At 34.3% G+C, this 21,966-nt stretch overlaps 2 protein-coding genes and 1 pseudogene across 2 annotated transcripts; 2 read left to right on the plus strand and 1 right to left on the minus strand.

The window, feature by feature from the left end:
* The first annotated feature begins 344 nt into the window (after positions 1-344).
* LOC116123019 lies at positions 345-5,702 on the plus strand (annotated as a pseudogene).
* Positions 5,703-5,924: 222 nt separating this feature from the next.
* Positions 5,925-9,201, plus strand: LOC116123020 (MDIS1-interacting receptor like kinase 2-like). The gene is made up of 5 exons (XM_031408814.1): positions 5,925-6,296; positions 6,996-7,371; positions 7,539-7,947; positions 8,471-8,532; positions 9,063-9,201. Exons 1-3 carry the CDS (start codon positions 5,925-5,927, stop codon positions 7,919-7,921), a joined length of 1,131 nt encoding a protein of 376 aa, XP_031264674.1. The 3' UTR covers positions 7,922-7,947; positions 8,471-8,532; positions 9,063-9,201.
* A 9,726-nt stretch (positions 9,202-18,927) lies between these two features.
* LOC116123021 (uncharacterized mitochondrial protein AtMg00810-like) lies at positions 18,928-19,710 on the minus strand. The gene has a single exon (XM_031408815.1). The coding sequence runs from the start codon at positions 19,708-19,710 to the stop codon at positions 18,928-18,930; it is 783 nt and encodes a 260-aa protein (XP_031264675.1).
* Between the last annotated feature and the right edge of the window lie 2,256 nt (positions 19,711-21,966).

The following is a 21,966-nucleotide window of genomic DNA, read 5'->3' on the forward strand; positions in this document are numbered from 1 at the left end:
TATACAGGAAAGAATAATTTTTCTTATAAAACAATCCAGCAACGTCAAAAACTTTGACAATTAATAGTACATAAAAAAGTCCCCCAGCAACAATCATGTAAAGACTGAATTATTTGTACAAATGGCTCTCAAGTCAAAAAGAGGCAAAATTTACGAGTGAAAAATGGACCCTTAAGACAAAAAAAGGTCGAATTTAAGAATTAAAAAAAAAAAAAAAAAGAACTGAGACTGCCTGGGGCCAGACCAATTAGATGGAGGTTTAGCTAGCTTCAAACTAACTTATATATATAAACTGGCTTTAAGTAGATAGAGTATCTAGCTAAACCAAGCATAAGGTTTTAAACATGGTGTTCAATTCCTTCACTTTTAGAGTGCTGATCATATGGGCTACTATTTTTACATGTTATGTTGCTATCAATATTTCTGATAAAGTTGTAGCAGCATATGAATTATCATCTTTACAGTTAGAGAAAGAAGCCCTACTTAACACCAGTTGGTGGGATCCCATCAATAATATTTCAAATCATTGCATATGGTTTGGTATCACTTGCAATTCGGCAGGAAGCATCATTTGCATAGATCTTTCGTACATAGAAGGAGAGCTTAGCCGGATTAACTTTTCTTGCTTTCCCAACCTTAAAAATTTCAGTATCATAAATAGTTCTCCTCGGGATAATTCCATCACAAATTGGTGCACTTTCAAAGCTCGAATTCCTCTCTCTGTCCAAAAAATCTTACAGTACGCTACTGATTTTTTTTTTTTAATCATTCAAATAATAGGTGAGTGCAATTAAATTCACATTTTTTTTGGCAATGAATTAAAGGTGTCATCCCTCCAGAAATTGGGAAGCTTGAACAATCTCAAGAGACTGAATTTGTCGTTAACAAATTCACTGGATTATTACTTCAACTATTGGTCATTTGACAAACTTGGAATACAGATCTTTCTTTCAACAAACTTGGAGGTTTCTTACCTCCTGAACTTGGCAATCTAAAGAATTTAACTTCGCAGCTTGAGTAATAACAACCTAATTGAATATTCCTTCAAACTATGTGTCTTTTAACCCATCTAACCATTGTGCATCTTAGTCATAATCAACTCAATCACTCCATTCAAATGAGTTTACTCAGTTAGTTCATCTTCAACATGTCGATCTTTCCTCAAATTTCCTTTCTGGATATACCAAATGCAAGTGGAAAACTCTTCAACCTTGAATATCTAAACCTCTCTAGAAACAGATTGGTGGAAGCATTCCATCTATTTACCTTAAAAGTCTAATCATTTTGATTTGTCATTCAACTCACTCACTGGGAACATACCTTCTCAATTGGATACTATTATCTCAATAGTACATGTATATAGATGTTTCGCACAATTATCTTTCTGGAGCCACCCTAAACCCTTCATGGTTTGTATTACATTGACTGTCATATAATAATTGGAGGGTGAAATCCAATTGATTTGCAATATCAACCACCAGAAAAGTTTATGGTAACAAGAATTTATGTGGCCTAGTTGATAAGGGCTTTTCCGCTTGTCCTAGTCTTACATCTTCTAAACCCACTAAGAACGGTCTCCTTCTAAACCCCAAAGAAGGTGTCTCCTTCTCTAAAATTTTGCTTCTACACCATATCTGTCAGCATCTTAATATTGGATTCTTGATTCTCCTTAAACGTAAGGATGAAGAAGCTAAACCAGAGACAGGGCAACAAGGCTAGAGATGTGTGTCAATTTGGAATTATGATGGGAAAATTGCATTTGAAGACAGGTTGAAGCAACAGAGGACTTTGACATCAAATACTGCATTGGAACTGGGGGTTACGGTAGTGTTTATAGGGCACAACTGCCGAATGGCAGAGTAGTTGCTTTGAAGAAGCTTCATAGTCTGGAAACGAGGAGTCAACTTTCCTCAACAGTTTCCAAAATGAGGCCCTGTGCTATCCAACTTACGACATCGAAATATATTAAGCTTTATGGATTTTGTTTGCATAAAAAATGCATGTTTTAATTTATGAGTACATGGAGAGGGAAGCTTGTTTTGTGTTCTACGCAACGATGATGAAGCTATTGAGTTGGTTGGAGTAGAGGGTGAACATAGTTAAGAATATGGCACATGCTTTGTCTTACTTACATCATGATTGCACTCCATCAATTGTTCATCGTGACATATCAAGCAACAACATTCTACTAAACTCAGAATTGGAAGCATTTATTGTGACTTTGGGTTGGCTAGACTTCTACATCCTGACCCTCCAATAGAACCATATTAGCCGGAACTTATGGATATATAGCCCCAGTGAAGTACTCAATTACTCTTCTCTAAATATATGTCTGTTATAACCGAAGTGACATCTTTAGAATCTATATAAAACTACATTTTGATATCATTAATTTTTTGAAAGTAAATTAGTGAATAGATGTTATTATTTCTTCTAAAGGATTTCTAACTTTCTGTGCAGAACTTGCTTACACCATGATTGTGACTGAGAAATGTGATGTTTATAGTTTTGGAGTAGTGGCACTTGAAGCATTGATGGGTTGTCATCCAGGAGAACTACTTTCATCAGTATCATCTTCTTCTCCTCAAAATATGATGCTTCTTGATCTGTTAGACCCACGCCTTTCACCTCCGGCGGACACAATGGTCATGCAGGATATTGCTCTTATTTCAAGAATAGCATTTGCTTGCTTACGTTCCAAACCAAAGTCACGACCTACAATGCATCGCGTGTCTTATGAATTTCTTAGCCGCAAGACACCATTGGCAAAACCTTTTTGTGAGATTTCTGTCTTTGAGATGAGAAACCAAAATATATATGCAATTGATGAATCCGAGGGTTAGGCATGGACGTGTTTCACTGTTTTATAGTAACAATCATGTACCAAGTTCATTTATTTGGCCTCCTTTTTAGGTTGCTTCTCTTAATGTAATCTTTTATCTTTTTATAATAAAGTAAATTTTCATATGCAACTCTAAAATTTACATTTAGAAAGGTCAGTTTCGTTTAATATATACAACTTTTGAATGTTCAAATAGGGGAGAACAACATTTTCCCACCCAAGGTTTGATGAAACCCAACCATCAAGTTTCAAAATGACATTTTCGCACCCTTCATTAGGTTCTGTTAGTGTTTTCTATTTATATTTTACTGAAAAGATGAAAATACCCTTAAATAGTTTATTATAAATTAAAATTTAGTTAATTCAAAGTCTTTATTCGATTATCTATTAGTCCAAATATAAAGATACATTTTTTTCTTTGTTTATTTAATTAAATAGGAATATTGATTTTTTATGTTAATTAGTAAAAATGAAAAACGTTATAAATAATAGTGATATGATATTAATGACATTATAAATAAATATTAAGATTATTTAACTTTAAACGATTTATAGCATTACTCCTAANTTTAGTGTTCTACGTAACAATGATGAAGCTATTGAGTTGGATTGGAGTAAAAGGGTAAACATTGTTAAGAATATTGCTCATGCTTTGTCTTACATCATGATTGCACTCCATCAATCGTTCACCGTGACCTATCAAGCAACAACATTCTCCTAAACTCAAAATTGGAAGCATTTGTTGCTGACTTTGGATTGGCTAGACTTCTACATCCTGACTCTTCCAATAGAACCATATTAGCTGGAACTTATGGATATATAGCCCCAGGTGAAGTACTCAGTTACTCTTCTCATAAATATTTGTGACTCTTATAATCGAAGCAACATCTTTAGACAAGATTCTCAGTTACTCTTAGTCTTGATGGTTACTTGTGTGGCTGATGGAGTGATGGTCATATTGTTCTTGTGGGAGTGCATTGGACAAGATTCTCAAGGTTCCATCCTAATGACTAATGAGCCCAAAGACCTTGACTACAGTTGTCTATTTCAATGTTAGTGCATGGAATATCATGCACTAGCTTGTGTTATGATGGCCATTAAATTCCAATGACAAGGATTGCTATACCGTAAAGTTTTCGCTGGATGATTTTGTAGTTGGTCAAGGTGTTTGTGTGGAAATGCATGCATCTTACCCAGAAGTTAAGCTAAAAAGACCTTGACTTCAGTTCTCTATCTTATCTTGGTGAAATTGTATAGTGGTGGCCATAGGCTTCCCTTTTAGAACATTCTCTTGTTGTTTAGTCTCTTTTTTTAAGCCTTTTTTCCCTTAATGTTTAATGTTTTAGTTAGTCTGTCTATTTTTATAATGAAATAGCTATGTAGTTTCTGCCCAACCATCTAAACTTTTCAATTTTATTAACTAATTGATTATTTATATTCTACTTTCTAAACCTCGAACTTCTTCTCAATCGTCCAACTTTACAAACTAATTTTCTTTCTTAAGTTCTTTTAAGTTTTAAGTTTTAAGTTTTAACTCTCCAAAAGGATGCTCTACTTAACTCCAGTTGGTGGAGTAACAGCGGCATGACCAAGAATACTTCAGATCATTGCAAGTTTTGAAAGGTCCGCTTAAAAACAAAAAAGTTCATATTACTCTAATATCGATGTATCACGATACAAAGATTGATTGAAACATGATATAAAGGTTCATGTACGAGAAACAGTTACTCTGACAGTATGGTAAAATTATAATAAGATTTACAAACTATGTGGAACTAGTTGTTATAAAGTTTTTTTAATATACTCTCTCTCTCTATTGTTGTTGTGTTATTTTTTTTTTTTAAAGTCGTTTTAAGGGTATACATGACTTTTAATAAAAAAAATTCTTCTCCCTTCCACCTAACTTTTTCCTCTGATTTTGCAGCTGGGAAAAAATTTTGCAAGTGAGAAAAACTTTCCCGCTGCATACATTGAATTATTTAAATAATTTACATTTGTTTTATTTCATTTCTTTTATTCTGCTAGTCTTCGTCTCTTTTCTTTTACTCTGTTCCATTTCTTTTATTCTGTCATCCCTCACTCATTTCCATTTTTGTTCCATTTCCATCTCTTTGATTCTATTCTGTTAGTCACCATGGCCGAACAATGTAATAGTAGAGGTGTGCTTGGGAAAATTGATTTAAATGTTCTTTCAACAATAGAAGTTACGAATGAAGTTGATGACATAACCGAGAAAGTTAATACACATGTGAGTCGAAAAAACCTTACAAATGAACAAAGGCAAGCAATTTTTTAATCTCTATTGAAGCGAAGTGTTAATGAACAATTGAAGAAAAACACTACATCTGAGATAGCGAATGTGGAAGAGAAGAGATTGGGAAGAGATAGCGAAAAAGAGAGAGAAGATGGAAGCAGAGACGCAGAGTAGATAAAGAAGAAGTGGGCGATGGAAACTATGGAAGAGAGGAGAAGAGAGGAAGAGATAAGATAGAGAGAGACAGAGGAGATGTGGGCCATGACGAAAAGTGGAGAAGGGAGACAGACAAGATAAGCAGCAACATTTAATTTGAAAAAAAACTACACCCTTAAAACAACTTTAAAAAAAAAANTGATTCCTTTAAGTTGATTAACGTGCTCAGATTCCAAGTTCTGCTCATGTGAGTGCTCTACAAACCCAAAAACCAACAATATTTTAAACCAGAAAAAAAGAAAAAGCAATATCAAAGCATGTTTTAACTATTATGAATATGAGTAATTTGTGTAACAGGGGATTCAAGAAGCCAGAGCGGTCAACGGAGTTGGTGGTGGAGGCGGGTTTCTCTGCGTGATCAAGAAGAAGAGAATTTCAAAGTCTTCTTAATTAAAAAAAGACTTGTTTAATTGTAGGAGTGTTTATTATGGTCCAAGTCTTCTTAAGTACATAGAATTTACGAGTAAAAAAATCACTCAGCCTGGGGCAAGACCAATTAATTAAATGGAGGTTAGCTACCTTCAAACTTTGTATAAGTATGGAGAGTAACTGAACCAAGCAAAAGATTTTTAAAACGGTGTTGACATCCTTCACCTGTAGACTAGTGGGCATATGGGCTACCATTTGCTTATAATTGTGCTTGCTGCCCATATGCTTATAATTGTGCTTGCTATCGCCACATTTTTCATCATCTCAATATTTAGATTCCTATTTCCCCTTCAATGTGAGCATGGAAAAGCTAAACCCGAGAAAAAGGCGACCAAGGCTGGAGATGTGTTTTCAATTTGGAATTATGATGGTAGAATTGCATTTGAAGACATGATTGAAGCAACAGAGGACTTTGACATCAAATACTGCATCGGAACTGGGGGTTACGCTAGTGTTTACAGGGCACAACTATCAAATGGCAGAGTAGTTGCTTTGAAGAAGCTTCACAGTTTAGAAACTGAGGAGTCAACTTTCCTCAACAGTTTCCAAAACGAGGCCCATGTACTGTCCAAATTACGACATTGAAATATTATTAAGCTTTATGGATTTTGTTTACATAAAAAATGCATGTTTTTAATTTATGAGTACATGGAGAGGGGAAGCTTGTTTAGTGTTCTACGTAACAATGATGAAGCTATTGAGTTGGATTGGAGTAAAAGGGTAAACATTGTTAAGAATATTGCTCATGCTTTGTCTTACATCATGATTGCACTCCATCAATCGTTCACCGTGACCTATCAAGCAACAACATTCTCCTAAACTCAAAATTGGAAGCATTTGTTGCTGACTTTGGATTGGCTAGACTTCTACATCCTGACTCTTCCAATAGAACCATATTAGCTGGAACTTATGGATATATAGCCCCAGGTGAAGTACTCAGTTACTCTTCTCATAAATATTTGTGACTCTTATAATCGAAGCAACATCTTTAGACAAGATTCTCAGTTACTCTTAGTCTTGATGGTTACTTGTGTGGCTGATGGAGTGATGGTCATATTGTTCTTGTGGGAGTGCATTGGACAAGATTCTCAAGGTTCCATCCTAATGACTAATGAGCCCAAAGACCTTGACTACAGTTGTCTATTTCAATGTTAGTGCATGGAATATCATGCACTAGCTTGTGTTATGATGGCCATTAAATTCCAATGACAAGGATTGCTNGAGTCAACTTTCCTCAACAGTTTCCAAAATGAGGCCCATGTACTATCCAACTTACGACATCGAAATATTATTAAGCTTTATGGATTTTGTTTGCATAAAAAATGCATGTTTTTAATTTATGAGTACATGGAGAGGGGAAGCCTGTTTTGTGTTCTACGCAACGATGATGAAGCTATTGAGTTGGATTGGAGTAAGAGGGTGAACATAGTTAAGAATATGGCACATGCTTTGTCTTACTTACATCATGATTGCACTCCATCAATTGTTCATCGTGACATATCAAGCAACAACATTCTACTAAACTCAGAATTGGAAGCATTTATTGCTGACTTTGGGTTGGCTAGACTTCTACATCCTGACTCCTCCAATAGAACCATATTAGCCGGAACTTATGGATATATAGCCCCAGGTGAAGTACTCAATTACTCTTCTCATGAATATATGAGACTGTTATAATCGAAGTGACATCTTTAGAATCTATATAAACCTTACATTTTGATATCATTAATTTTTTGAAGCTAAATTAGTGAATAGATGTTATTATTTATTCTAAAGGATTTCTAACTTTCTGTGCAGAACTTGCTTACACCATGATTGTGACTGAGAAATGTGATGTTTATAGTTTTGGAGTAGTGGCACTTGAAGCATTGATGGGTTGTCATCCAGGAGAACTACTTTCATCAGTATCATCTTCTTCTAATCAAAATATGATGCTTATTGATATGTTAGACCCACGCCTTTCACCTCCTGCAGACACAATGGTCATGCAGGATATTGCTCTTATTTCAAGAATAGCATTTGCTTGCTTACGTTCCAAGCCAAAGTCACGACCTACAATGTATCGTGTGTCTCATGAATTTCTTGGCCGCAAGACACCATTGACAAAACCTTTTCATGAGATTTCCATCTCAGAGATGAGAAACCAAAATATATATGCAATTGATGAATCCGAGGGTTAAGCATGGATGTGTTTCACTGTTCTATGGTAACAACCGTGTACCAAGTTCTTTAATTTGGCCTCCTTGTTTAGGTTGCTTCTCTTAATGTAATCTTTTATCATTTTATAATAAAGTAACTTTTCATGTGCAACTCTAAAATTTACATTTAGAAAGGTCGGTTTCGTTTAATAGTAACTAAAACTTTTTCACGGTCTTCCAGCCTCGACAAATTATTGTCATAATATATCTTCCAAGTTGAACAGTTGAATTTATCCAATCCATGAACAAAATGGAAAGATCAAGTTGCAAAAGAGTTGCAAGCTTGAATTAATCTTATGCGAAAATGAATTCTTCAAGATTTGAGCAAAAAGAAAAAAGAAGATTTGAGCAGGAATAAACAAAATAAAGATGCCAGAGATTCTCAACACAACAGAGGACCAACAATCTGTTGAGATTTCCATTATATTTTGTAATCTCCTATTTTTGTTAGTCTTAGGATACTCTTGATATCATGTAATTTCCCAACTTTTTATTTTTGTTTTAAAATTTTGTCCCTTTTTGGATTTGTAGAGCACTCACATGAGCGGAACTTGGAATCTGAGCTCGTTAAGCAACCTAAAGGGATCATAAAGGTGTGAAATGTTTTATGTTTATGAGTTTTTGGTTTGTTCGTTAAGTAACATGTATTAAGTGTTTGTGGAAATGTGTGTGTGAGTTTGTAGATTTAGGTATTTGTATTATTTTGTTAAAGGAGGGAGTTTTGTTTGGTGGTGGGATACGATTATGGCGATTGGTACTTGCATTAACGGGCAAGTTTTGTTCTATCAACATGAATTTTTTGCATTTGAATGAGAATTGTTCAAATGGTTATACGGTCAGTTTGACTTGATATGAGAGCATGACAACTGATCCATAGGTATAGTGGATTTTTTAAAATGAGTTAAAGTTGTTTAGTTACTATCTGGAAGCTAAAAGATTTTGTTTTTTTATTATTTTTTATGAAGCTCCATAGGAAAAGTGGTTACAAAGTTTTCCATCATGTCTATTTTGGCATTTTGTGGTTGGGCATTAGCAGAGCATAATGGAACTTGCTATGTTTTCTATTACATGCGAACTTACTCCTTGTACTTGAAGCTGATTTGTAATAATTGCTGGTTTCCAGTTCCGTGGTGGGCCAGTCTCAGTTGCAGAGTATATGGAGGAAGTTCTGACAAATCCTAAGGCTGGGTTCTATATCAATCGTGATGTATTTGGAGCAGAAGGTGATTTTGTAACCTCACCTGAAGTAAGCCAGATGTTTGGAGAGGTAATGTGACTTCTCTTGGTCTGTCTTACTATTGTCTCCTTGTAACTCATTAGACTTCATTCAAGGAGTCGTTTGTACTGTAAAGTGCTGGTCGTTTAACTTATGTTGTTTGGTTATCGCAAAACAATTGATTCTTTGTCTGACTCATTGTGCAAGAGCATGTAGAAAGTTTTTATCTACACAAGGCAAAATCCCTGTTTGGGGGGAAATTCCCCATGAAGCCCCTTTCATCAGGTCGGTCGGGACGGGGATGGGAGTGATTCCATCCCCACGGGTCGGGGATGGTCATGAAAAAATCCCAGTCTACGGGACGGTCATGGGAGTGGGTAACGGGGCGGGGATGGGGAATGGGGTCCCCGCCCGCACCCATCCCTACTTATATATCGTTAAATTTTTTTTCATGTTCAAATTAAGCAAACTAGATGACACATGAATTACAAAGACATGAATGTCACCTCTCTTAAATTTAAAGTTGAGTTAAGGGACGTGAGAATATTGAATGGGGAGAATTTCAGAAACTTCCCCTCACTAGGAAATAATCAAAAACTAGTGCCAACTTCTAACGTCATCCAAATCTATTATCTTGCAACTTAAATCTTTTATAAAAATTATATTTTGCTCTCACTCTCATTAAATGTGATAAAAAGTTTTTCCTTCCAATATGATTTGAACTTGATTCACTGCTTTAACTAATTTAAGTTATATGTGTGAATGATATTTTAATATTTAATTTTTTTTTAAAGTTTGTATAATAAGTTATATATATTTATAGTATTATTTTTTGTTAGAGTTTTGAATCGAAAACTTAGAAGGGCTGGGTTTGAATCTTGAATAGCAAAAACAATTTCAAATATAATGAAAGTGAGAATAAAATAGTAATTTTATGTAAATTCAGCTTGCAAGTTAACGGAATTGGATAATTGGGGCTCAGGGGTAGTTTTTTACATTTCTCAAAAAGTGTCATAGTTTTTATTAGCAAAAAGTGTGGGGTAGTTTTCACTGTTCTGTGGAAGTGCATTGGACAAGATCCTCAGATAATGTTTTTCACAATTAAGCCCAGTCATGGAGAAGACGAAGAATATAAAGGAAAGATAATTTTTCTTATAAAACAATCCAGCAACGTAAAAAACTTGACAATTAATAGTATGTGAAAAAGACCAGCAGCAACAATCATGTTAAGACTAAATTATTTGTACAACTTTTTTATGTGAAGCCGTGTAGGCCAATCCTTACAATTTGTATTATCTATTATTAGTATTGACTCAGTAAACTGAATTATTTGTGCAACTTTTTATGTGAAACCGTGTAGGCCAATCCTTAATTTGTATTATCTATTATTAAGTATGACTTATATATATTAAGTATTTATTCTTTAATTTCAATAATTTCGAGATTTATTATACTTATTAATCACTTTTAGAATATATATCTTCTACTTTAAAACTCAGACTTCTATGTTTATACATTTCTTCATAATCATCTAACTTTAATTCATTACAAACTCAAGTTTTTTGAAGATTTATAAAATCATAGAGCAAATAGAAAAGTTACAATAAAATTTAATTTTATTATTCAATCTAGTTTGGCTTTTTTTTTTTTTTTTTTTTAAATAACCGGGATATCTGGGCAAACTTGCATGCATCTGAACTAATCTATAGGGTCTATTGAATACTCTATAAGCTTAAATGACCAAGTAAGCCACATATTATTCTGATATGTAACTCCAAGGTTTGAATCTAGAAATTCAAGGAAATGAACAAACCTCCTTCAACGTTATAGCTTCAAGCCACCCCTGGGGTTTTTAGTTTGGTTTGTTCTCCTCTTAAATTACTTTTTTTATTTTTTTATTTTACATAAGTTTAATATATAGTATTTGTTTGTTCTTATTATTATAGTCCTTGTTTATTCATTTGCAATTTTTTTTTCTGAACAATAAATATGCATTTCTAGTAAAAATATGACATCTGAATAAAGACATTAAATTTATATTCTTATAAAAATATATATATAACTTTCCAATTTATAATGAATTGTCACAATTGACAACTTGCTCCACGTTCGTTCTAGGAAGAAAAAAAACCAAAAGACTTTACTTGGACTCTGTCATAATCTTCTAATATACGCAAGACTTGTTTAATTGTAGGAGGGTTATTAAGGTCCAAGCAAGTCAAAAAGGTAGAATTTATCTGTAAACAAATGGCTCTCAAGTCAAAAGAGGCAAAATTACGAGTACAAAATGGACTCTTAAGTCAAAAAGAGGTAGAATTTAAGAATAAAAAAAAAAAAAAAGAATTGACGCAGTCTGGGCAAGACCAATAAACGGAGGTTTAGCTAGCTTCAAACTTATTATATATATAAACTGGCTTCAGGTAGATAGAGTATCTAGCTGCACAAGCATAAGGTTTTTAAACATGTGTTCAATTCCTTCACTTCTAGAGGGCTGATTATATGGGCTACCATTTTTACATGTTATGTTGCTATTAATATTCCTGATAAGTTGTAGCAGCATATGATTATCATCTTTACAATTAGAGAAAAGGCTTTACTTAACACCAGTTTGGGATCCCATCACAATATTTCAAATCATTGCAAATGGGTTGGTATCACTTGCAATTCGGAAGGAAGCATCATTTGTATAGATCTTTGGTACCCTCGTCATAACATAAGAGAGGCTTAGCCAGATTAACTTTTCTTGCTTTCCCAACCTTAAAAATTTCAGTATCGTAAATAGTTCTCTCTCCGGACACATTCCATCACAAATTGGTGCACTTTCAAAGCTCAAATTCCTCTCCCTGTCCAATAATAATCTTACAGGTATGCTACTAATTCTTTTTTTTTTTTTTAATCATTTCAATAATAGGTGAGTGCATTAAATTGACTATTTTTTTTTTTTTTTTGGCAATAAATAAGGTGTCATCCCTCCAGAGATTGGAAGCTTGAACAATCTCATGAGACTGAATTTGTCATTAAACAAATTCACTGGATCGATCACTTCAACTGTTGGTCATTTGACAAACTTGGAATACCTAGATCTTTCTTCCAACAAACTGGAGGTTTCTTACCTCCTAAACTTGGCAATCTAAAGAATTTAACTTTCTTAGATCTGAGTAATAACAACCTAATTGGACCTATTCCTTCAACCCTAGGTCTTTTAACCCATCTAACCATTTTGCATCTTAGTCATAATCAACTCAATCACTCCCTTCCAAATGACTTATTCAGTTAGTTAATATTAATATGTCGATCTTTCCTCAAATTTCCTTTCTGGTCATTTACCAAATGCAAGTGGAAAACTCTTCAATCTTGAATATCTAAACCTCTCTAGAAATAGATTTGGCGGAAGCATTCCATCTACTTACCTTAAAATCTTAATCATTTTGATCTGTCATCAACTCACTCACGTGGACAATACCTTCTCCAATTGGATACTATTATCTCAATAGATACATTTATATAGATGTTTCGCACAATTATCTTTCTGGAACTATCCCCAAATCACTTCATGATTTGTATTACATTGACTTGTCATATATAATTTGGAGGGTGAAATTCCAATTGATTGCAATATCAAGGACCAGAAAAGTTTATCGGTAACAAAGATTTATGTGGTTAGTTGATAAGGGCTTTTCCGCTTGTCCTAGTCCTTCACCTTCTGAACCCCCTAAGAAGTGTCTCATTCTGAACCCCCAAAAGGTGTCTCCTTCTCTTAAAATTTTGCTTCCTTCACCATATTTGTCCATCTTATATTTGCATTCTTATTCTCCTTAAACGTAAGGATAAGAAGCTAAACTCGAGACAAGGGCAACCAAGCTAGAGATGTGTTTTCAATTTGGAATTATGATGCGAAAATTACATTTGAAGACATGATTGAGCAACAGAAGACTTTGACATCAAATATTGCATTGGAACTGGGGGTTACGGTAGTGTTTATAGGGCACAACTGCCAATGCAGAGTAGTTCTTTGAAGAAGCTTCACAGTCTGGAAACCGAGGAGTCACTTTTCCTTTTTTGTGAAAGTTTAGTCCTCCTTTCATTTAAAATTCTTCCACTTGTACTAAATGTTTGTTCGGATGAGACGGTTGAGACAAGAACAGCAAAAACATCCGAGACAAGTCTTGATAATACTGGAAAAATATATTTTCTGGTTTTCCAATATTCCAAGACATCAAAGTTGGCCTTTTGTTGTGGATCTGTTGGTAACATTTCGGGAGTTCCCAAATATTGTTGAAGCTCGTTACTCTGTGATTGCATGGCGGATAGTAGATTCGTTGTTGCTGTTGGTGCTTCTGAAGAGGAGGCTGCGTCTGTGCTTCGGGTTCAGTTCCTCTTCAGCCTATTAAATGCACTCTAGGTGTAGAAGTCTTCATTTGTTTCTTCTAATGCAACTTCCCTATGTATTTCGTGTCTTTGCGGGTTCCTATACCTGTTTTCATATTGGAAATATACCTCTGCAAGATAATTTTTTACCTCTCCTATTTGATTGACAAATGCTAAGTTTTGTAAATTTTCAGTTAAAGTCTCTAAACCATTTTCTAAACATTCTTATTTAATTCTAGGATTACGTAAGGCACCTAAACAATAAAGAAAAGGAATGGGTTTAAAATATTTAAAATTTTTTTTTCCATTGCCTTTATTGGTTCTTTTAAAATTTCATTGTTTTTATTTTTTGTAAATAACTCTGAAATTTTTATAATTGTATGTATTACTAATGGACTAGTAGGATAATACACACCAGAAAGTTGTAAAGTGGATTGGTAAAATTTTTTAAGAAAAGAATGAAATACTTTAGCTATTTGCCAATAATTTTCTACTAAATAATGAGGACCTTTATTGTTTGCTATAAAATAACTAATTAAATTAGCATAAGGTAAACATGAATCAAGCATTAAATAAGTACTATTCCATCTAACAGGCATGTCTAATGCAAAAGTTCTAGGAGACATATTTGATTTTATACAAACATTTTGAAATTCAGTATTTCTTTTATTACTAGCAGTAATCTAAGCTAAACAATCTCTAATTCTATCAATATTTTCTTTAATTGTTTTCATACCACTTTTTATAATTAAATTAATAATGTGATATGCACAACGTTGGTGAAAAAACTTCAAATTGTTGTAAAAAGGATAATTACTTTGAAAAAAATCTATAGCAGTAGTATTAGCACTTGCATTATCTAAAGTTAAACTTATAACTTTAGTAACAATATCATAATCTTCTAAAACTTCAACAATTTTATTATAAATTTGTTGACCACTATAATCCACATCCATTAATCTAAATCTTAATAAAGATTTATTTAACTAACATTCGTTATAAAAATAATGACTATTCACACAAATATAATTTTGTTTACTCTATCACTCCAAATATCGGCAGTTAGAGCCATACTAACATGACAAGTATGTATTTTATTTTTTAATTCTAATTTCATTTTCTTAAACAATTTTATTAAATTATTTCTAGTTGCAGTTTTAGAATAACTTTTAAATCCTGGAAAAAATGAATTTTTAATAAATCTTTCAAAATATTTATCTTCAGCCATATTAATAGGTTGATCAGTTGCAGCAATATATAAAGCTAATTGTTCCCTATATACATCAGAATTATAAAGCCAAGTAATACCCATATTAGTTATTTGAGTTTGATTGGTTTCTCTATTTCCATGTTAAGCAATATGTTTATTAGCATGGCTTTTTAAAGTACTAGTTCCATTACCTGAATTAGCTTTATAAACATTTTCACAATACTTGCATCTTGCTTTCTTCACTTGAACTCCATTTTCTATCTCGTAAAACTTATCGAAATGCGTCCAAACATCTAATGTGTGTCTGTCGTCGCTTTTGATAGTATTGATGAACCCGCTTCAGCTTGAGATGAAGTTGGACGAGGATGATTTTTAGAACCACTGGGAGCTGTAGGTGTAGCAACATGGGGAGGAATCGGGGGCATATTTTGAGGAGTATCGGATTCTGAGACAGGGAAAGCGAGACTATTTGAATCTCCTCCTGCATTCATGTTAGTAAATTCAGCGGGACTAGGACCAGGATAGTAGTTTCCTTCCTCATTAAAATTGATAGAAGAGAAATATCTATCCATTGTAGTTGAAAAAAAATTTGATGTAGAAGAAATAGAAAATTTAAGAAGGAGAATTGGAATATGGAAAATTGGAAATATGAATTGAAAATTGCAAAAACTAATAAAAATTAAAATAAGAGCAAATTGATACCCTAACCTAGCCCGCCATTTTGGCAGTCCAGGTTGAACCCTCTTTAATGCGGGCTAGGTTAGAGTTGACCCGCCTAACCCGACCCATTTGTTTCACCTCTAATGGTAGTTATGTATTGTTTTTTAAATCTTAATTTAAATTTTACAAGAAATTGTTGATTTTATATTTTCTTACCTTGAATTTAGCATTTTTAATGAATTAACTACTAAAATTAAGCAGTCAAATATAGTACCTACTAACGTGCTAGTTTTTCATAATTAAAATAATTTAATATCATTGTCGCAAGAGCATGTAGAAAGTTTTTATCTACACAAGGCAAAAATCCCTGTTTGGGGGGAAATTCCCCATGAAGCCCCGTTCATCAGGTCAGGTCGGGACGGGGATGGGAGTGATTCCATCCCCACGGGTCGGGGATGGTCATGAGAAAAATCCCAGTCTACGGGGACGGTCATGGGAGTGGGTAACGGGGCGGGGATGGGGAATGGGGTCCCCGCCCGCACCCATCCCTACTTATATATCGTTAAATTTTTTTTCATGTTCAAATTAAGCAAACTAGATGACACATGAATTACAAAAGACATGAATGTCACCTCCTCTTAAATTTAAAAGTTGAGTTAAGGGACGTGAGAATATTGAATGGGGAGAATTTCAGAAACTTCCCCTCACTAGGAAATAATCAAAAACTAGTGCCAACTTCTAACGTCATCCAAATCTATTATCTTGCAACTTAAATTCTTTTATAAAAATTATATTTTGCTCTCACTCTCATTAAATGTGATAAAAAGTTTTTCCTTCCAATATGATTTGAACTTGNCTAGTTATTATAAAGTTTTTTTAATATACTCTCTGCTGCCGTTGTTGTTATTTTTTTTTTTTTTTAAAAGTCGTTTTAAGGGAATACATGACTTTTAATAAAAAAATTTCTTCTCTCTCCCACCCAACTTTTTCCTCTGATTTTACAGTTGGGAAAAGATTTTGCAAGTGAGAAAAAATTTCCCGCTCACACATTGAATTATTTAAATAATTTACATTTGTTTTATTTCATTTCTTTTATTCTGCTAGTCTTCGTCTCTTTTCTTTTACTCTGTTCCATTTCTTTTATTCTATCATCCCTCACTCATTTCCATTTTTGTTCCATTTCCATCTCTTTGATTCTGTTCGGTTAGTCACTATGGCCAAACAATGTAATAGTAGAGGTATGCTTGGGGAAATTGATTTAAATGTTCTTTCAACAATAGAAGTTACGAATGAAGTTGATGACATAATTGAGAAAGTTAATACATATGTGAGTCGAAAAAACCTTACAAATGAACAAAGGCAAGCAATTTTTTAATCTCTATTGAAGCGAAGTGTTAATGAACAATTGAAGAAAAACATTACATCTGAGATAGCGAATGTGGAAGAGAAGAGATTGGGAAGAGATAGCAAAAAAGAGAGAGAAGATGGAAGCAGAGACGCAGAGTAGATAAAGAAGAAGTGGGCGATGGAAAATATGGAAGAGAGGAGAAGAGGGGAAGAGATAAGATAGAGAGAGATAGAGGAGATGTGGGCCATGACAAAAAGTGGAGAAGGGAGACAGACAAGATAAGCAGCAACATTTAATTTGAAAAAAAACTACACCCTTAAATCAACTTTAAAAAAAAAAACAGAGGGAGTATATAATAATCAACCATTAATTGGTTAAATTATATTAATACCTTTTTACTTTTTAATAGTATATATTGTTAAGTATCCCTTATGTATCGATTCGGAAACTTGTTTTTTTGAAGTATAGTACTAAATGATAATATCCCTAAAATTTATGAACAATGAAAAATTACACCCATGATTTTGAANAATTACCTCTCCAAAGTCCAAACATCTTGCTTAGTTCAGGTGAGGTTATAGAATCACCTTCGGCTCCAAATACATCAGGACTGATAAAGAACCTAGCTTTAGGATTTGTCAGAACTTCCTCCATATACTCTGCAACCACGGAACTCAAAACCTAGCAATTATGACAATCAGCTTTAAGTACAAGGAGTAAGTTCACATGTACTGAAAAATGAATCATAAGAAACTTCATTGTAATCTTCTTACACCTAACCACAAAATGCCAATAGACATGATGGAAAACCATATTTTTAGTTTGATTATATTACCAACTTTGCAACCCATTTTGAATCATCTTTAACTCATTTCAAAAAATCAACTATACCTATTGATCAAATGTGGTCCTGTTCTTGTATCAAGTCAAACTGACGGTATAACCATTTCAATTTCAAAATTTGCATTCACATGTGAAAAATTCATCTCGATAGCACAAAACTTGCTCGTTAATGCTTGGGAGCTGCTTGGGGTTTCTCTGTGTGATCATCTAAGTGTTCGACGTAATGAGTGTTTAGGAGTTGAGAGTCCAAGAAGAAGAAGAAGAGGATTGAGAGAATTTTTGTGTAAAGGACACGTAGAGAACTAGAATGTTGTAGTAAGTCGTCTAAGTAGTATTTTGGTACAATTTGATCGTCATTGTCAGTGGCTACTGCTTTTGTTTTGGTGGGAACTTGCACAAACTCAACTAATTAATGTTGTTAGTATAAAAAATTGTTACAGGCTTTAGCTTTCAAATGGGGATGAAAGTCGGACGGTAGAGCGCTCGCTTAGCATGCGAGACGTAAGGAGATCTAAATTTTTGTTTTCTATAATCACTTTTTGTTTCTTTAACCAAAAAATTTGAGGGTCATGAAAAACTAAGCACACTGAACCAGATGGCAACTTTATAAATGGCGGTTTTCTTTTCATTAGGATCTAACTTTGAGATTAGAAGATGTTTACAATGTTTGGGAACTAATAGATTTCAAAGCATTCATATTATGTTTGGCCTGCTCATTGACTGATTCTATGTCCACTCTGATGGATCTCTCAGCATTTTTTATTCTGTTGAAGAACATGGTATGTGTATAAAGCATGGAATCGAGATATAAATTTTCTTCAATTTCTACGAGTTCCTAGTTTCATTTATGGTACTATCTCCTCCTAATAATATATTAATGTTACCTCCAGGAACACTTTTACAGCCTAACAAAAACAATTTCTCCCCACATGCTAATGTTGAAAATGTTAATTTGGGGGCAAGTGAATTGAGAAGAAGGAAAACAAGAAAGAATTCGAGAAAGAGTAATGTAAAGAATGATTTTTCATTGATTAGAAAATCTGTTACATTGCTATATATATACATAAACTTAGCCCATAATTGATTCTCAACTAACTACAGGTCAGCATAACTGATTCTTAACTAACTAAGCTACCATACACCTCATGTGTGCCAACTTGAATCTCAACACTCCCCCTCAAGTTGGCATCTTATGAATATTTTTCTACATAGCTTGGACAGAAATTTTTCATGTTGTAACCTTCCCAAGCCTTTTGTCATTACATCTGCTAATTGTTCTCCAGTTGGTATGTACTTTGTAAGTATCAAGCCATTTTGAATTTTCTCCCTTATGAAGTGGCAATCTACTCTATGTGTTTTGTTCTTTCATGAAACATGAGGTTTGCTGCAATTTGCAAAGCTGCTTTGTTATTACAGTAAAGCAATGCTGAAATTTTGGCTTCAACATCAAGTTCTTTAAGTAAACCAATTAACCAAATCAATTCTGCAACGGTTCCAGCCATACTTCTATACTCTGCTTCTGCAGATGATCTTGCAATGGTATTTTGCTTCTTTGATTTCCAAGATAGAAGAGAATCTCCCATCTTAATGCAATAACCTGACACTAATTTTCTACTAACAGCACAAGAAGCCCAATCTGAATCACAGAATGCTACCAGCTCTTTTGTACTTTTTGCAGACATAAGCAACCCAAGAGCTGGCTCCTTCTTCACATATTTTATAACTCTTGATGCTGCTTCGAGATGTGATTGTTTAGGAGACTGCATATATTGACTTAAGGTCTGGACAGCAAACGAAATGTTAGGCCTAGTCATGGTCAGATATAACAATCTTCCTACCATTCTCCTAAACATACTAGGATCTGTTAACAACTCATCTTTTTCATCTAGTGGAAATTTCTGATCAAACTCATATGAAGTCAATTTCAAGTTCTGTTCAAGAGGGGTGTCAGCAGGCTTCGCAGTAGATAATCCAACCTTTGAAACCAACTCAAGTGCATACTTTCTTTGATTCAAAACAATCCCTTCAGAGGACCTAGCAACTTCAATTCCAAGAAAATATTTAAGGTGACCAAGATCCTTGTTTTTAAAATTGTCTTGCAGAATAACCTTCAACTGATCAATCATTTTAATGCAACTTCTTGTTATCAAAATATCATCAACATAGACAAGTAAAATGACTATGTTGCTTCCTTCCCGTTGGTGAATAATGAGTAATCATATTTACTCTACGAATAACCATTTCTGATCAGTGCTTCAATAAGTTTGTGATTCCATTGTCTACTTGCTTTCTTTAATCCATACAAGGATTTCAGCAATCTATAGACCATGTGATTCTCCCCTTGAATGCCAAATCCTTGAGGTAAAGACAAATAAACCTCTTCATGGAGATCTCCTTGCAAGAAAGCATTATATACATCAAGTTGGAAGAGTGGCCAAGCATGAATTGAAGCTAATGCAAGGACTGACCTGACTGTAACCGTTTTTGCCACTGGGGAAAAGGTCTCTGTGTAGTCGATGCCAGCTTGTTGGTTGTAGCCCATGGCCATAAGCCTGGCTTTGTATCTTTCTAAAGTGCCATTAGAGTTATATTTCACTTTGTTGACCCATTTGCAACCAATAGGCTGTTTGCCTACTAGGAGAGGAACAAGTACCCAAGTCTTGTTGGCCTCTAATGCATTGATTTTTGTCTGCATAGCATCAATCCAATTGGAATCCTAAGAATCTTTAGCAAAGGAAGCAGGCTCCCTGATTCGAGAGATAGAAGATAAGAAACATCTGTAACCCGGAAAGAGATGAGCATAGAAAACATAATCTGAAATAGAATAATGAGTTGAATGAGTGATATAGTCTTGCAGCCAAATTGGAGGTTTGTGTGATCTAGTAGACCTTCTAAAAGTTAAGGGATAGGCACTGAAGTTGGAGATGAGGGTGATGTAGCTGTAGGATCAAGACCAGCAGAAGAGTCAAGTGAGTGGGCAAGAAAAGGAACAGAAGTCTCAGGCCTTAAATGTGAATCTGGTAAGTGTGGAGTAGGAGATTCAGGGTTGATAGAAGGCAAAATAACAGGATGTAAGTCATCAAAAAATGTTGTAGTGAAGGGATCATTTGGAAATAATGGGACATGAGAATGTTGCCTGAATTGAAAAGGAAATATGTGCTCAAGAAATCTGACATCTCGATTGACAAAGAAACTGAAATCTTATAGGCTTAGTAACTTGTAACCCTTTTGTGTTGAAAAATATCCCATGAAATCTGATGGCACAGCCTTGAATCCAAACTTGTCTTTGGAACTGACATTAGAAGCATATGCCAAGCACCCAAAAACCTTGAAGTAATCAACAGAAGGAGGAGAACCAAATAGAATTTCATAAGGCGAACTGCCTTGGAGCACATCAGTAGGAAGTCTATTAATGAAATAGCAAGCTGTGAGTATGCATTCTCCCTAATATTTAAGTGGAATGGAGGCTTGAAATCTCAAGGTTCTAGCAACACTAAGCAAATGCCTATGCTTCCTTTCTATTACCCCATTCTGTTGAGAAGTGTAGACACAAGTTCTCTGATGGATAATCCCAAGAGAAGTGAAGAGTGCAGTACACTGAGAGTTGAGAAATTCTAAGCCATTATCTGTTCGAATGTATTTGACACAAGCTGAAAACTGGTTCTTGATAAGAGTAAGAAACTCTTAAGATGGACTATAACTTCATGCTTGTGTGTCATGAGAAAAACCCAAGTAATCCGAGAGTGATCATCAACTATTTTAAGGAAAAATTTATGATGATTATTTGTAGGGATATGATAGGGTCCCCACACATCTATATGCAGCAAATGAAAACAAGTAGAAGCTCTTGTGGTACTGACAGGAAAAGGTTATCTTACATGTTTGGCAAAAAGACAAATGTCACAATGAGAATCAACATTAGAAACAGAAGATTTTATTCCAGAAAAATATTTCAGTTTTGCATGTTGCACATGGCCAAGACATTTATGCCAAAGCTGGCTTACAGAAGCTAAACAAGAAACAGGCAAAGCATTATTCAAGGCAGAAGTATTAGCCATTGAGTCATGAGAAGGCATGAATAAGTAGAGGCCCTTTGATTCTTTACCAATCCCTAGTATCTTGCCATTGGAGAGGCCCTGAAATATGCAAAAATTAGGACAGAAACTAACAAAGCAAGATAAGTCTTTGGTGAGCTTTGATATGGAGATCAAATTAAACTTGAAATCTGGCACAAATAACACATTAGTTAGTTTCTGATCTGGACCAATGTGACAAGATCCAATATGTGTCACAGTTGAGTGATGTCCATTAGGTAGCCTAACTGTAGAAGGAGAAGTTGTCCCCATCAAGATGTTGAGAGTGTTTAAAGAAGTTGTCATATG

The sequence above is a fragment of the Pistacia vera genome, unplaced genomic scaffold (assembly GCF_008641045.1).
Source record: "Pistacia vera cultivar Batoury unplaced genomic scaffold, PisVer_v2 Contig14, whole genome shotgun sequence".
In the NCBI taxonomy this organism is placed as follows: domain Eukaryota; kingdom Viridiplantae; phylum Streptophyta; class Magnoliopsida; order Sapindales; family Anacardiaceae; genus Pistacia; species Pistacia vera.